The sequence below is a fragment of the Adiantum capillus-veneris genome, chromosome 1 (genome assembly GCF_014529385.1).
Source record: "Adiantum capillus-veneris isolate H3 chromosome 1, ASM1452938v2, whole genome shotgun sequence".
NCBI lineage: Eukaryota > Viridiplantae > Streptophyta > Polypodiopsida > Polypodiales > Pteridaceae > Adiantum > Adiantum capillus-veneris.
The window spans coordinates 122,400,745-122,418,739 of NC_140931.1; the positions used below are offsets into that span (position 1 = coordinate 122,400,745).

Below are 17,995 nucleotides of genomic sequence, written 5' to 3' on the forward strand. Positions count from 1 at the left end.
TTTTTTTATATTTAGTTTAAGGTTTAGACATTTGCTTAATAATAAACGAAGCGCTTAAAAACCTTTACAAGGCCATAAATCACTATTAAAGCTTCATAATATACAAAGCCCTAACAAATCTTTGCATTATCACATATCATAATTGAAGCTGAAGTGAAGACAATTCACAATTCACTAATAAATTCTCACAAGACAACGAGTAAATGTTTTCAAATGTTACAAAAACTATCCAAGTGATAGTGAAATATTTGTGAGAATATCTTCAATCTCCTGTTCACGCTGACCTTTAAGCTTATTATAGCAAGGATTTCAAATTCATGTAATCACTCAAAATGACATTAGAGCGAACATCAAGTTGTCAAGGTGAATATTTTGTTAACGTTGACAAAGTCATGCATTTAAACTATAGGATGAAGAGGGACAAAATCAATTTTGAAAAAAGCCACTTTATATGATTGTTAATATTAATTAACGTTTTGTGATCACGTAAAATTTTTGAGTGATCACTTAAATATTAAATCCGTGTTATTATAGTCTTCAGACATTTTGAACATTGCATATAGATTTTTGGATATCTCATACTCACATATAGCACAATGAAAGCTATTCATCATGCTTTGCATCAAGCATGATATATGGTACATATGTCCGCATGGCAAGCTGAAGTGACCACACACTCATGAAAGAATGATCTACATATGGGGCAAGGACCACCGTGCTCACCAGAAGCTAGAGGGGCCTCAATAGATGTTGGGTGCTCAATCAATGTGGCAAAATTTTGTTTTTTTATAGTCGCCTCTAACTCTTTTACGTGGTGAGATAACACCTTCACCTCCCTTTGCAAGTCTCTATTTATGGTTGCTTCTGCATGAGAGCCTTGTGTAGCTTGTGATGCTTGCCTGAGTTGAGTTTGAAGCTCCTCCTTAACTTGGTGCACTTCCATTGATGCACCTTCTAGTGCCAATGACATCTCTTGCCGTGTGACGGTGATTGTACTGTTGCGAATGTCCTCAATCGTCATATGAGGTGTCCTTGAGCTGAAGTCCACTGCTTCACCCAAGACATAATGCATGTATAACATCTTGGAAAACCACAATGGACAATCCATATGATGCATAGGATGACCCATAACATCGAGATATATGTTCTCTCCATTGTCTCGTATGTCTGCATTAATGCATTGTGATAGCTTGAGTCGCACTTTCTTGATGTTGTCATCTGCAACGCCTGGCCATATGGATTTGACCATTTCTCGGTCAATCCTAGAGTTCACCTCTTTCCATTGTGTACCCACTGGGTTGGCCCACTGGGAGCAGTTTCATTCACTCCACCACCTTGACACATGCATCTGAGACGCTCAAAAGCGCGCTTAGCCCTTTGATTATCATTATCCATATCTTGATTAAACACTATACTTCAGTTACGGCATACAAACTTAATGATAATCAATTGCTATAAGAGTAACCACCATTTTATGACAATCAATTGATATAAGAGTAACCACCATTTTACGACAATCAATTGATATAAGAATAACCACCATCTTACGACAATCAATTGATATTAGAGTAACCACCATTTTTAAAATCAATGAATGACAATTAGTGATTCCACATGGCTTATTGCTTGAAACTTAAGAGAAAAAACAAAACTCATAGAAAATTTATTGTCTATTGAGATATAACAAAGTGTTTTTATTACTCATACATCATCCATGGCGCATAAAACCCAAATTTTAAAAGTGCTTTTATAAGTCAAAAGTCTCAGAAAACCCTGCTTCATAAAGTACATCATATATCCATAAAAAAAAGGCTACACTCATTTCAGAGGGAGGGCGTAAGCATCGTTCTGGTTGGGCTTCAAATCTTTCTAATTCTTCGTCCAAAAGTGCCAAGGTCTTTCTCTCTGTGGATTTCTTCCTCACCTAACCTTCCACAACAATCCTAGATATGGCTTGTACCTCCACTGAAACATTATGTTTGAACCAATCTGTGTTGTAGTAGTCAGAGAACTCTCCACAAAACTTACAAAATTACCATATCACCCATCCTATGGCGTACACATCTGTGGCCTTGGTCCATGGGCACGGGTGACTACCATCTAGTAACTCAGGAGCTCGCCAAGGATGAAGCTTTTGCCAGTTTTTACATTGGTATTGTTAGTCTTTTGTGTCTCTAAGCCAACACGTAGAGCCAATCCCCAATCAATTATTCCAATACGGGGAGTGAGATCCTTGGTAAAATCCAACATGATGTTCCATGGATGGAGATCATTGTGGATCACTCCCTCGTCATGTGCAAATCGCAATGCCTTCACCAAGGCATGGATCAACGAGGGAGCATGATTTCACAGGCTCTTGATACGTGTTTTCTGGTCTTCAGAGGGCTGCTCCCATTTAAAGTCTGCAGGGATCTTTCCTTTCCCCTCTTGATGCGCTACAAGCGTCGTGAAAGAGCCATGTGGATGGGACACTATCTCCATAAGATCACCTAAACTTCCCCCATTGAAGTAGGGGAATATCAGAAACCATGGCAACGTTACAGAGTGGGAAATACTCCTCACAATCCCTCTATGGTTGAGATCTACCCCACTTTCTGATGCAAAGCTTTTCCACTGATGCTTGGCCTATCTTTTGAACTCCTTGGCACAATAAGTATTCGTTGCAAGAAGGAAACTGATCCCTTTGATTTGAACTTGCCACCCTGTGCCATAAGCCCCTGACCCAAGTTTCTTGATCTTCTTAATGGACTTATTTGGAATGCTGAGAGTTATACTACATTTAGAATTGTATATATTGCTCTCCAGGTGACTGGCAGAAGCAGTAGAGCCCGATGTTCCCTGAATGGCAGCCTCCTCAATAAACGGTTCTCCAACTTGGTTGCTCCCCACAACTCTGGTGACAGCCATTCGCATTTTCTTTCTTAGGCCAAACTGTGTTTCTATGTGGGATGCTCGCCTTGACCTCTCCTTTTCAGCTCTCCATCTAGTGTTCCAATGCTCTAGCTTACCCTTGTCTACTTCTTGAGGGCATTCCTCTTTCAAATTAGAGGCCACCTTGGGAAAATTTCCCACCCAACTGCTCAGTAATGATTTTATGGATTCGGTTGTTTTATCTGGATATAACAACAACATTTTGCAGGCAATCTCACTATATAATGATTGCAATCTAGACTCATCTGCAACAATCTGCGCTATATCGTCGCGATCTAGTGCACTAACGGTCGTAATCAACAATTGTCTAATTTTCTTTTTGAACTCTATCATTGAAGTAGTAGAAGGATCCATTTTTCCTGCAATGGTATTATTACAAACAACACATTATGAAATATAACTATGTGCCACTGCATTTGGATCTTTTCTACGTGAAAGAAAAAGTGCAATATAGACCATAGATCTCGTACGCTTTTGCAGTGACACACCTAATCGCAATTGCAACCATGTGTCAATGCCTCACGGTACGACAACTTACAAACAGATGCTCCTGTCATTCTAGCAGCAACACACCTAGTCGCAATTGCAACCATGTGCCGAAGCATGAATGATTCGGAGCAACATAAAACATAGTCACCCTACGCTTTTGCAATGACACACCTAGCCGCAATTGCAACCATGTGCCAGTGCATCCACGCACGGTGACTTCTTTCAAACAGATGCTCCTGTCATTCTAGTAGCAACACACCTAGTCGCAATTACAACCATGTGCCGAAGCATGAATGACTGGGAGAAACATAAAACATAGTCATCCTACGCTTTTGCAATGACACACCTAGCTGCAATTGCAACCATATGCCAGTGCATCCACGCACGGTGACTTCTTTCAAACAGATGCTCCTGTCATTCTAGCAGCAATACACCTAGTCGCAATTGCAACCATGTGCGGAAGCATGAATGACTGGGAGCAACATAAAACATAGTCATCCTACGCTTTTGCAATGACACACCTAGTCGCAATTGCAACCATGTGCCAGTGCATCCACGCATGATGTCTTCTTTCAAGATTCAAGCATATGAAGCATTATGAAATATTTGAGCACACATTCATGCATTAGATGCTACCGTCAATCTAGCAGTAACACACCTAGTCCCAATTGCAACCATGTGCCGAAGCATGAATGACAGGAAGCAACATAAAACATAGTCATCTTGTGTTTTTGCAATGACACACCTAGCCGCAATTACAACCATGTGCCAGTGCATCCACGCACGGTGAATTCTTTCAAACAGATGCTCCTGTCATTCTAGCAGCAACACACCTAGTCGCAATTGCAACCATGTGCCGAAGCATGAATGACTGGGAGCAACATGAAACATAATCACCCTACGCTTTTGCAATGATACACCTAGCCGCAATTGCAACCATGTGCCAGTGCATTCACGCACGGTTACTTCTTTCAAACAAATGCTCCTGTCATTCTAGCAGCAACACACCTAGTCGCAATTGCAACCATGTGCCGAAGCATGAATGACTGGGAGCAATATAAAGCATAATCATCGTACGCTTTTGCAATGACACACCTAGCCACAATTGCAACCATGTGCCAAGGCATCCACGTGCGATGATTTGATAAAAGAAATTTTAAACCTTTAAGTTTTAACGGAAAAAACTCAAAAAAACATCAATAAAATAAGAAAGGGTTTAAAAAATTACTGCTTCACTGCTTTGAGAATGTGGAAAACTGCCAGAAAGTTTGGTGAAAACTTTTCAATGTACCTCTTTTGTGAAAAGACAAGCACTGGTGTCACCTTTATATAGCCACGGCGGGCTCGGCGGGCAAATAGCTTTACCCGACGTCACCGCCGGGAAAATTCACTAGCCCGGCGGACCAACTAGTTAGCCCGGCGGGCTACAAGCCGGTCTGCAGGTCTCCCTGGAGGTCAAAAAAGATGAATGTCAATTAACAAAATATTTGTTATTTTGCATTTCTATTGTTATTAACCTGAAATTATAGTGTGAACACGTCATTTTGCAATCCCTGCATGTTAGAGATATGCTTCACATGTGAAAAGTTCCAATGAATCAATACTTCACATCAAGGATCAAACTCCTATGAATGCACTCTTGGATCTTTTGTTCTATAAAGCTTTTCTCCATATAAAGAAAGAAAACATGAATACAGCTTTGCTTTGAGAAATAGCATTTAAAAATGAATGCCGCTTTGGAAATACCATTTGAAAGGGACAATGTTTCTTTTTCTTCAATACTTTGAAGCTCCCTTGAGAGACACATGTCTCACAATTAGAATTGAAGGACCTGCATCCATCTATCTATACTATATATAATTTAAATTTTTCAGGGAAAAAGAGGTTATCTTTATGTCACTCAATGGTTCACTTGAAAGAAAGCCTTACAAAACATACTATATATAATGCAGTTTAAAATTTTCAAGGAAAGAGAGGCTATCCCCGTGTCACTCAGTGGTTCACTTGAAAGAAAGCTTTACAAAACATATGCTCGAAAAATGCAACAGGAAAGGGCAAGATTAAAATTGCAAAAGTGAAGGGTAACATTATAAGAAGTGACAAGTCTTTACCGACGCCAAAAAAAAAACAAGGTGAAGACTCACATTGGCATGCTTAAACCATAAAATGGAAAATAAATCAAGCAAGGCTTGAAAAGAAACCAAGTGAAGACAAAATAAGATTCCCAATGTTTCACGTGAAAAGACGGGCCCAAATCACTATGAAAAATGAAAAAAATCTAAGTACTTGCCTAGCTCTCTTCTTCTACACTTAGCATTTAAATTTTTTATTTCTAGTACGCTCAAGTGCATGAAAGTTATGTGTTGAATGTATGCACCAGGGCTAGACAAATACATTTTCCCACACCGGTCAAAATCATGGGAAACTTGAATTTCTCCCGATTTTTAGGTCAAAATTTGAAGCTTTTGTCGATAATTACACTAAAACATGTCTAAATTTGCTGGTTTTCTTAAAGGCAAGCTTAACATCTATCCAAGATTTTACAATTTCAACCGGTTAAAATACACTAGACCCCGGTTTTTCTCTAACATTGGTATGCACCTCCTTCACAATTGATTAAAACCTAAAAGTCTCTTTATACTTTAGAATAAATAAAGGAATCTATTAAGGATTCTCTCACAATTCTACACAATGAATCTGATGTTTTGCAGAAAATGTGCTATAAGCTTAGCAAAAAATAATTAAAACCTAAAACAAGAATGGTAGACTCGCTAGGATATCTATATATTTTTACAAGTTCCATCTGATAGAAAGTGACTTTTGAATTGTGCAAAGGTGCAACATGTTTACTTGCTTTATAAAAATAAGTCTTCTCGAAGAAGAGAGAGAGAGGCGAATATCTAAAATTTATCATTTTCCACATTGATTTAGACCAACCTTTTCGTGTGAAACATTAGAATCTTCTTTTGCCTTCACCTTCTTCCTCGCCAGTGTTCGGAAAAAAATCATTTTCACAAATATACAAAAATCCCTCCAAGACAAATCTGAACTGAAAATTTTACAATACTAATCAATATATGTACGATTATTACACTATTTTCCATGTATTTTGAGCGGAATTTTCTCCTTCTTGCCCTCCCCTCAACCAACTACTTTGATTTTGCAACCAGCTCAAGGCTAAGCTTGAGGCGCACTTTTCTCGAACACTGTTCCTCACTTTGTTTCAAGCTTCACACGATTTTTCATTTTATGGTTTAAGCATGCCGATATCAGCTTTTCACCTTTTTTTTTTTTTTTTTGGCAAAACTCACAATTGTAGGTGATGGCTTGGTCTTGAGACCGTGTCATGATGCCGAAATGTCGCGTCCCAATTCGTCAAGAGCTCCAACTACGGAAAATGACATAACTGTTTCGACTGAAAAAGTATTCTTTGAAGAAACAAGAGAAAAAATGGGATCAAATCAAGGATGTAAATTCGAAGTAAAAACCCTCAAAGCCGGGGTTCCTCAGGGCTCCATCTGTACAAACGGAAGTAAGGCGACAAGTGTATCAACAGCTCGCAGTCCTGGCATTTTGTTTGCAAGCATACTCAAGGGGCCCGACTCTAAGGATGATGAAAAAGGTACATCACAAGCAAATAGTGAGAAACTGCAAAATGCAAGAGCTAAACTCGAGGAAGAGCTCAAAGAAGTCAACGAAATGATTGAGTCCGGCCCTAACAACAATAAAAGAACTTGCACCTTGTTCTTTTCTTAGGATTGAATATCTCTTGTTCTTTTATATTGTCAATCTTTTTGGATCATACTCACAAGTGTGAGCTTAGAGAAATTATATTAACTCGAAAAGAATACAATTTTCCTCAAACACTACTACATGTATCTTGAGTGAAAGATTCAAGTAGAACTTCTACACACAAATAGAGTGACGATACTCCTACCTTCTTGAATGTTCTCAGCAGTTGGGTTTTCAACCTAAAAAAACGTTGCGTAGGTTTGGAAGGGACAACTCAAAAAAAAAAAGGGGGAATCTAGGAATGTACTCAAGCTATTGGGTTTTCAACTTAAAGAAATGCCAAGAGTAGTCTCTCATCAAGAGCTTATTTGTAAAGTACTAATATTTCAATATACATAGTGTATGTATTTAAACAAGGTGAAAGCTCTTGGTTCTTTGTGAGAGGAGAAAGAGAAAGTGACACTAACATTTAAATTTTTTTGTCTCGCAATAAAGTATTACACTTTTCGAAAACAAGCGTAACAACGATTTTAGATTACAATATATTTCGAGAGTGTAAGAAATGATGACTAAACCAATATTCAATGGCTCTTTAAAAAGATGGGTCCACCAATGTCAACACCACGCACAAAGAGCCAAAAGAAATATTTTTAATTTTTTTTTGTTATGTGACACTAATTTACAAGCTTTATGTAATGGTCCACAATTGCACCAAAAATCAACGCTTTACTAAACACTCTTTATGTTATCAAAAACCATTAATTTTTTTATATGTATACATAAAAGCATACATTTATGAGGTCTATTAATCATCATCTCGACTAAGCCATAGTATAGGATACACATAAAAGCATACATTTATGGAGTACTATTACTCCTCTCCGACTAAGTCAAGTTATGTATACGGTACAGCTTTGCAACGTGTATCGTTTGCCATAAGCCAAGCAATGGTATATGGTACACCTTTGCAGGGTTTCACGTCATTATTTTGTCAAATTGTCACCTTCTTCTCGTGGCTCTTTCCCCCATTTGTGCGCCATGAATGGGAACAGTGGTTGCGCAGCGCTCTCTCTCTTCCTTCTCGACAGAGACGTAGCATGTCCGGACAGGACCTAGGGCAGCTAGGTCTAGGGCTGGGTCTCTCTCTCTCTCTCTCTGGGACGGTATATATTGTAACCTGGGCAGTATCGCTGCAAATAACATCTCCCTTCCTGTCTCTCTTTCTTTCTTTCAGGAAAGCAGATCAGAAATGGGGCTACTGGATACTTTGCTGGGCTTTAACACGGCCTTCATGGAGTGGCTGAAGCCGGAGCTTCCACCTCTCTTCTCAAAAATGACGCTTATCGACAAGTTTCTCTTTCTCGTAAAAATACTCTCTCTCTCTCTCTCTCTCTCTCTCTCTCTCTCTTCCACTCACCCACCCACACACATTCATGTTTTGCGTTCAAAACTCGTCAGAGATGGATCCTTGACAGCTTCTCTCTCCCTCTCTCTCTCTCTCAGTACGTTCAAGACGCGTGGGAAGGTTCCTACGTCACGTTAAAGATTTCTCAGATATACACTAGCTCTTATAAAACCATAACATGCACTACACAAGGTCACCGGCAGCTACTTAAAATCGCTTGTTTTTTTTATGGATTCTAGTTTTTCTTTTGATCCATTGAGGTGGCCGATGATTAGCTATTAAACAAGTTTAAGTATCTCTATTAACTATGTCTTACTATGCATTATTATAAGGTGGCGTAAGGATTGAGGTGAAGCTATAGCTGCTAAAAGAAATTTGTATAAGGAGCTTCTTGAAAGGGACTCTGCTAATTTTTGAGCCGCTAGTGATAACGGGGCACTAGCTATATATACACAAGAAGTTTTAGACAAATTCTCACAATAATTCCCACATTGTGACTTATCTCAACATCATGAGCTTCTTTGAAGGAGGCACCACATATCTAGCTAGGTACGATTGGCGGCAGGGGACCATCGAAAAGGGGGGGGGGGACCGGCGGTTCCTGTCCCCAATCTTACCCACTAGGCCCGCAGTTCCTTGTTCCCAATCTTACCTAGCTAGGTACGTGATGCCTCCTGAGCGGAAGCTCGAAAAGAACTCGGTTTTCCTACATGAGAGAATCTCATGTCTAAATCTTCTTGTGTAGGAGATGCTCTTAAAAATTGGAGATTCTTTAAATCAAGGGCATTTCGATATAGGATTGTGCAAGCACAACCACTCGAAATTTCACTGCATGTACATGAAATACCTCTTTTTAAAGGCATTTTGGCTTCAATGGGATTGAGCTAGGGGACTGGACAAATAGTTTGTTTCCCTTTCGCAATTTGTGAAGTAATGTATTTGTAAGAAAATGCACACTTTGACTCCATTACCAATTAGAAGAGCACACTTCCGAGAAACCTTCTACACAATATACATTCAATGTGTAATTCATAAATCTCTCTTTTAACGTGCCTATTGCCTTGGTTCTTAATAGCGGGTTGGATTTTTGGTGCAATTGTGGACCATTTGATAAAGCTTGCGGATTAGTGCCATATGGCAGCAAACTTTTTTTTAAAATATTTCTTTTGGATCTTTGTGAGAGGTGTTGATATGTGTGTATTTCTCTCTTTAAATATTGGGTCACACATTACAATCTTTCTCGTCTAGCTTCATTTTTTTTCTCAATTTGTTACAATACATCCAAGTGGGTTTTCAAACATTATTTTTATGTTTTCGAAATATATTGCAATCTAAAAAATTCATTACACATTTTAAAAAATAATAATATTTTATTATGATAACAATTTTTTCAAAAAATATAACTCTTTCTTTTTTTCTCTTAAAAAAATATCTTTTATTAGTAAATTCTTCTCATAGCCTTGTGTAGGCCATAGTGAACTTTCACCCTGTTTGATTTGTTTCTAAAATACAATTGAAAAAACTTTTCTTTTAATTTAGATATATGCTATTTCTCCTCGGAATCATAAAGCCTATTGAGCAAATAGGTATGCAAGCAACATGGTTTATGACCTAGGTAATTAAAAATCCTACACATGGTAAGTAGACTCCATGTTACGTGTCCATGCTAGACAGTACTATCTCTATATGCCTAATTTCCACCCATATCATTATCCTTGTTTCCAATAAAGCATCAAGGTCAAGTGTATAACAGTCTCTAGCTGTATAAAATGAGAGACATGCTAGATATTCCCCTTCAAGGAATGGTTTTATGAAGGTCGTGTGCATGTCATTGTTGCTTGTCTTTCAAGATAGTTTTCGTAAGTAGACCCCAAATGTGTACTTGCTTGTGCATACCCTTTATTATAATCTTTTTGTGGCAAGGTGATCCACACGGTAGATCAGCATTATCCTTGGCATCGACTACCAGTATTTTTGGGACTTGTATATTTGGAGGTTAGGCGAGGTCTCCATCAGCGTTACAGTTTGATCAATGTGGGCCAAGCATCTATCAATATCCGTTTCAATCCATCGGAGATCCCTTATCGCACTACCAATGGTGAGCTCAACGACCCCTTCAATTCAGATGCGGGTGAACAAGGATCATATTTTGGTCGCAACCTTGCACCTTCCCCCAACTATGACGTAAGTTTCTACCGTGCTCAAGTTTTGGAAATGGAACGTTTTTCTCTAGGGACACACCTCAATCCAAAGTGTCGTAGTTGCTAGAAAAATGGATACTTACTATGTTTCTTTCACTCTATAATTCTAGATTTAAAGAAAAAATATTAATAAGAATTTAAATGGTTAGAATAGGAGCTTTTGGTAGGCTTATTGGTGAGGTCCTTTTTTGGTAGAATAAGAAATCAAAGTCGAATCCAAATCTAAACGATCCTCATCCAACCCTGGTGGCAACAAAGCTCTTAGCAAGGAAGAAGCTTGTGGATAATGGCACACAATTCAATATGCTTGCTGGAGCATGGATTCAATTTATGATCCATGATTGGGTCGACCATGAAGAGGATATGGATTCACCACAGGTAATACATATTTCAAGTTTAAAGGCTCGTGGATTTTAAATTTATCAAAAGCCTATCTTTGTTATCCACTTGACTTCATGTATGTTAAGACTAGCTACACAAATCCTAAGGGCAACTTCTTTACCTAGCTATAGAGTGAGGTATACCTTCTTAATAGTTTACTATTGAAATCTAAAATGATTCCCAGAAATTACATAACCCACTACATAAATATTGAGGAAATTTACTAATTAAGTAATTTACTGTTTGCATCTCTTTTTCTATGTGAAGTAGATATTGCTCAATTTTGATGATTATAAGAAGGGGAGTACATTGTTTGAAGTACCTTATGTTTCTAAAAATCTATATGTTTACATGATAGTCTTCTTACTACTTATATATCTTCAATTTAGTTATCATTATGATCAATATATGCATTTATAGCTGGCTAACTAATTCTTCTTTAATTTTAAATAGGTTGAATTAGTGGCTCCCTCTTCTGTAAGTTCCGAATGCCCATTGAAATCTTACAAGTTTCATCCTACTAAACAATACTCTGTCGATAACTATGAGGTACAAATTGGACACAAAAATATAAGAACTCCTTGGTGGTAAGATTTCTTTTTTATTGACGAAGTACGTTGTGCTTTTTTCACTTGAATCAAATTTTGTGATCTTCAAATACATGTGGGACATGACATCGTTATCTTTCTGATTTCTCAATGGCATATAGGGATGGAAGTGTCATTTATGGAAACAATTCCAAAACATTGGCGAAGGTTCGTACTTTCAAAGATGGAAAATTGAAATTAGGAGATAATGGACTATTGGAGATTAGCCTTGAAGATGGATTACCCATCGCTGGTGACATTCGTAATAGTTGGGTTGGTGTCTCCCTGTTACAAATATTGTTTATCAAAGAGCACAATGCTATTTGTGATAAGATCAAGGTATGTGCTGTAACTTCTAGAAGTCTTCTAAATAATTCTCTCTCTTATAATATCTCTCAATGTATAGAAAAAGAATAAGAATATAAAAATTTTCTATTTCCTCTCATTGACATATTCATCATTGAGTCTTTAGTGTCATCCAAAACTGCAAGAGAGAATTTTGCTTTTAGCTGATGCCAATAATTTCCATGAATAGTTTGAGGTACAGACAAGGAGATAATGTCATGACATACTGAAGAGCATTGTTAGGAATTATCGTTTCTCAAATCACCACAATAAATAACTGAATGATTTTTTTTTCAAAACTCACAATCATGAATGGATTATATTAAGAACCCAACAACTTACAATTACTAGTGTCAAGCCGTAACATCTTCCAACAACCATCAATACATCAACTAATAGGGGTGCTACCCCACGACATAGGTAGAACACTAGGCTGGCTAAAGATAAGACACTTACCGATACACTTTCGATATTGATGCAGTCATAACCTTATTTCACTCTTCAGAGTTCCTCCGTTTTCCAATGGAAATAATCACTTCCTTGCTTTCTTGATGATCTCTATGAACTTGGCTGTCTGAATGATGCTCTTGAATAGTTGATTGTTCCTAGTCTTTCATATGTGTTTTTAGTAACAATACTTGAGAATTTGTGTGCTGATTTGAAAGTGGTTGGCTCATGATCACCTTCCCACCCAAGAAGAGGTACTCGTTCTTGTAGAGCCCAATCTTCCATGTCTTTTGTACCCACTTGCATACCTTTCCTGCTAAGCCATAGATCCCCGAGTAGTCCTTGAAAAGGTGGGGGAGGTTCTCCCTTGCTGAACTGCATTGCATGCATCTCTATGGATCAATATCTCTAGCTAGTAACTTTAACTGAATGACATCTTAAGTAAGGAAACTAATGAGGACCTTCAAAAAACATATTAAAAGAATGCATGCCTTATTTTAGGGTTGGGATCCATATATGTTGGTAAACAGAAGAATATGGGGTATGTTGTGAAATAGTTAAATAGGCTCGAAAAAATATATCAAAAGAATGCATGTCCTATTTTAGGACTGTGATGCATATATGTTAGTAAAAGGAGCAATATAAGGTATGTTGGTGTAATAGTTAATTAGGCTCAAACTATAGTGATTTCATAAAAAGAAATTATGCCCTTAACATAATGACAGCATTACTTCAGAGAACTAAATTAATATATAGAGGTCTCGTGGAAATTTTACTTATGTGTGATAACATTTCAGTCAAGGCATCCGCATTACTCTGATGAGCAACTATATCGATATGCTCGTTTAGTGGTAGCAGCTGTGATAGCAAAAGTCCATACAATCGATTGGACTATTGAGCTACTAAAGATGGACACTCTTTATGTAGGATTGCGAGCAAATTGGTAAGTCCTTTGATAAAAACTCTCCCTCTCTCTCTATATATATATATGAACATATAAAGAAAGAATGAAAGAAAAGAATAAACAAATAGACACACACACACACACATATGAACGCATATATGCACACATATACAAAGGTTTAAATGTATTATATATATAGAGATGAAAGAAAGGGAAGGGCATCCTATGCTTTGAAAAGAGGTCTCTGATGGGTTATTACATCTTTCCCATGTTTCTATTCACCTCTCTTCCTCCATCTTTTATTGTAAAATCTCTTTAATGTCTCTATGAAGTCCTCTTATAAGTAGCCTCTCTTCCTCCATCTTCTACAATATCAAAACTCTCTCTCTCTCTCTCTCTCTCTCTCTCTCTCTCTCTCTCTCTCTCTCTCATGCTCGTGTGCGCGCGCGCACACACATCATTTTTCTTTAGTTGAGAAAGTAAATTGCTTTTGTATTTCATAATTTTTACCAATGCTACAAAAAAGTTCAATCCCAATAAGATGTTTTCCGAACTCGCAATCCAAAATAGGAATTAAATGTTTAAGAACCTTATGTTCAGTATTCTTCAAGGATAATCTCCTTTCAATAAGCAAGGGAGATGAGGACACTCTTGATTTTTTGTCAATTCGATTCCATATCCATTTTCCACTGCCCCCCTTGAGAGGAGAGCCTCACTTTCCAATCATGTTCCCCACCATCAAGGCCTATACCTGGTCTTGTTTAGCTTAGAGCAACCAAAAACTTGGCACACTGAGCCTCGGCATGGAAAACCTTAAGAAATGGAATTCCAATAAAAGACGTTTGACTCATCATGGAAACAATTTTTTGCTGGAGTGGAACTCAAAATATCATTTTAAATTACAAGCTTTTCATAAATCATGCATAAAAAAGACTTTGAAATATAGTATCATAGATCATTGTAATGAGTCTAGACATTTGCATATATCGTTAACAAGACATAAAGTTGTCGTATTGTGAGCATTGTGTATATAAATTAGAGTGAATTGTATTATTTGGCGCTCATTTAAATGTACATGTCTGTAAGATTGATATAGAATACTGATTAATAAACATCCATTTTCTAGGTATGGACTTCTTGGAAAGAAGTTCAAAGATGCTTTTGGTCATACAGGCTCACAATTGCTTAGTGGATATATCGGCATGCGAAAACCTGACAACCATGGAGTACCCTATTCTCTTACAGAAGACTTTGTTGGTGTCTATCGCATGCATTCTCTTTTGCCTGACTCTATTACTTTGAGGAACATCAACGATACAACAAGCAAAGCAACCAAAGTTCCTGAAATTGAAAGCGAGTATGAGATTCTTTCCTTAAAGACCACACAAGTTACATTTAATAAGGAGATACAATAATCAATGAAATTTTAAAAATTTATCATGTACATAATAAACCACATGGTATAAGAGGACTATATAGAAGTTCCAAACTTATGCATGCAGGATTCCAATTGCTAACCTTATACACGTTGACGGTGAGAAACTTTTGGAAGAAGTGGGATTTGATACGTTGCTTGTCTCCATGGGACATCAATCTTCTGGAGCTCTTACACTTTGGAATTATCCTACCTGGATGAGAGAGTTGATACCCCAAGATGTTGATACAAAAGATAGAGAGAACCTTGTGGACCTGCCATCATTGGAAAGTGAGTAGTATGAAATCCATATACAATAAAAGTGATGCAAATTTAATGTAGTGTAGTCTGCCGAAAGCATAAAACCATAAATTAAGTTTTTATTTCTAAAATTCACTCACAACAAACCCAAAATGCAAAACTTCATGCATGCTCAAATACTAATGCATAGTTCCGCTTCTAGGTCATGAATGCACGTGTGTGTGTGTGTGTGTGTGTGTGTGTGTGTGTGTGTGTGTCTTTGTTTTTTGGGTGAGAGAGAGAGAGAGAGAGAGAGAGAGAGAGAGAGAAAATTAATTTTGCAAACATACAAAATTCTCTTCAGGCAGATTCAAAGAGAATTTTTTTTAAAATAACCGTTTTTTTTGCAATTTAATTGTATTTTCTTAAATTTTTCAAGGGGATTTTCTCCTCGTCTCTCTCTCCCTTCAACGGGTTGCTTTGATTTTTCACACTGGCTGCCTTGATTTTCTCCTCCTCTCTCTCTCTCATGGGGGGAGAGAGAGAGAGAGAGAGAGAGAGAGAGATTTGTGCAACACTAGAATGTTTTATAGTGATGTGCACTTTTGTAATTTGTGCCTAGTTCGTGATACACGAAGATGCTTTAAGAAGCAAGCAGTCTATGTGCTTGTACCCAACACATATTTAAGTTTCTAAATAGCATTGGCATAATTTGATTTATTTATTTTAGTCATTGCATAGGCCTCCATAGACATAGCTTTTGTTTCAATTTCATTATAACAGATCTTTTGTTATTTGAGAACATTTTTCACTTATTGATTTCTCTGTAAGATGGTGAAATCAAGTCAAAAACTTGCTTCATGGTGGTTATTAGAAAGGAAGAAAACAATGGATTTTTGTTTAGAATTTAATCATCAACTTTTACATGCAGTCTATCGTGATAGAGAGCGACATGTTCCTCGGTACAATGAGTTCAGACGCAAGCTTCTCATGGTGCCGATAAAAAGCTGGAAGGATCTTACAGATGATGAGGATACAATTGCCACACTCCATGAGGTTTATGGAAACAATGTTGAACTAATGGACCTTCTTGTGGGACTTATGGCGGAGAAAAAAATAAAGGGCTATGCAATTAGTGAGACTGCCTTCCATATATTTTTGCTCATGGCATCAAGGTAAAAACTATGTCTCGTAGATTTTGAAGAATAATTTGTATAAGATAAATCACTTGTGAAGATCGTTAATATTCTTGCTTTAAATTTTTAAAAAAGAAAGCTAATAATGTTTCCTTTTCAACGAGACACTAACTATAAAGTCTTATATATGCTAGGGTGTCCCCCCGCAAGGACTATGTGTTTCTGTGTATGTGTTATACCTATACATACATAAACATAATTATATATGTGTTATATATATGCATGCTTGTGTGTGTGTGTGTGTGTGTGTGTGTTATACCTATACATACATAAACATATATATATATATATATATATATATATATATATATATATGCATGCTTGTGTGTGTGTGTGTTATACCTATACATACATAAACATATTTATATATAAGCATGCTTGGTACACACACACACACACACACACACACACATGTATGTATGCATGTTACATTCATAAGCATGTTTGTGCTTTGAAGGTACAGACAACACAAGTCTCAGTGGAAGAAGAACTTATTGTACTTTTCCTGAAGAATTTTTTGTGATGATAACTCTTTAGGAGATTAGAAGCAGATCGTTTTTTCACATCGGAGTTCAACGATGAGGTGTACACAAAGGAAGGCCTAGATTGGGTGAACAACACTGAGAGCTTAAAGGATGTGCTTGCTCGTCACTATAAGCACACCATTGATCGATGGATTAATCCAGACATAAGTGCATTCTCTGTTTGGAGTGCAGATGCACCTGGTAAAAACCTTATACCAATATTGTTCCGTATCCCATAAAAGCAACATGATCTTTCCTTCTTAAGGCGTTTTCCAATCTATAATTACCATCAGTATGACAAGCCATTTGGATATCCCTCTATCATTTCTAGAATCTATAAATATATTATATCTACTTCATATTTCCTAGCGTGTCAATAAAGAATGACTTGACAGGTCTAGTATCATTTTGTAAGCAAGTTACTTTGTTTGAGGTCTAGTATCATTTTGTAAGCAAGTCACTTTGTTTGATGTTTTGGGCTAAAGGATGTTACGATCTGTTTGAAACAATGGAGACTATGAAGGTTCATTGGTAAATCTTTCTAACATTAATTCGGATGTGGCATATTGTGATGGCAACTGTCATGTCATTGTTGATGACAAGATTGGTATTTTTTTATTTTTTTTTTTGGCAAGACTCACATACTGTGAGTGAATCTATACTACAATAATGGGGGAGGGAATTTCAGCTCCCCCCTGCCACATGGCGCAATTTGCTTGCTCAGGCAAGTGGGGCCTGCAAACCCGGCGCTCAGCGAGAGAAAGAAACAGCGGCAGCCTACGCAAAAAGAGAGAAAGAGAGGCAGCACGCGCCCTGTGCTCAGCGAGAGAAGGAAAAGACATGCAAAGAGAGAGAAAGGTCGGGGCAGTTCCTTTCTCCGGCAAGCTTTAGCAAGGTGTTCCCTACGCAAAAACAGACAGATATCGAGGGGGGGAGAGAGACTCTGAGAGAGAGAGAGAGAGAGAGAGAGAGAGAGAGAGAGAGAGAGAGAGAGAGAGAGAGAGAGAGAGAGAGCAGCAAGCGCAAGAGATATGCGAAGCTGGCAGCTTGGAAGTGTTTTGTGCCTGTTTTATCTTCGGCATACAACAGTGTCGAGACTCAATATCGATATTGGCTGAAGAAAACGTCGTGCTTGGCTGGACATGTATGCCAGATGTGGTGCACTTTATTAAGCACAAAAAGTGCTTGAGGAGCTTCCT

The 17,995-nt window shown here is 37.7% G+C and overlaps 1 protein-coding gene across 1 annotated transcript; it reads left to right on the forward strand.

The window, feature by feature from the left end:
- Positions 1-8,368: 8,368 nt before the first annotated feature.
- Positions 8,369-17,293, forward strand: LOC147465466 (alpha-dioxygenase 1-like). The gene is made up of 10 exons (XM_086511702.1): positions 8,369-8,515; positions 10,481-10,741; positions 10,954-11,136; positions 11,593-11,726; positions 11,849-12,065; positions 13,316-13,461; positions 14,549-14,779; positions 14,925-15,127; positions 16,008-16,251; positions 16,810-17,293. The coding sequence occupies exons 1-10, from the start codon at positions 8,402-8,404 to the stop codon at positions 17,033-17,035; spliced, it is 1,959 nt and encodes a 652-aa protein (XP_086367828.1). The 5' UTR covers positions 8,369-8,401; the 3' UTR covers positions 17,036-17,293.
- The last annotated feature ends 702 nt before the right edge of the window (positions 17,294-17,995 follow it).

Excerpts from the sequence above, each read along its gene's own strand:
- LOC147465466 (XM_086511702.1), top strand. The coding sequence starts at position 8,402 with ATGGGGCTACTGGATACTTTGCTGGGCTTTAACACGGCCTTCATGGAG. Across the intron at positions 12,066-13,315 it reads CTATTTGTGATAAGATCAAG|TCAAGGCATCCGCATTACTC; the intron begins GTATGTGCTGTA and ends ATAACATTTCAG. Across the intron at positions 13,462-14,548 it reads GTAGGATTGCGAGCAAATTG|GTATGGACTTCTTGGAAAGA; the intron begins GTAAGTCCTTTG and ends TCCATTTTCTAG.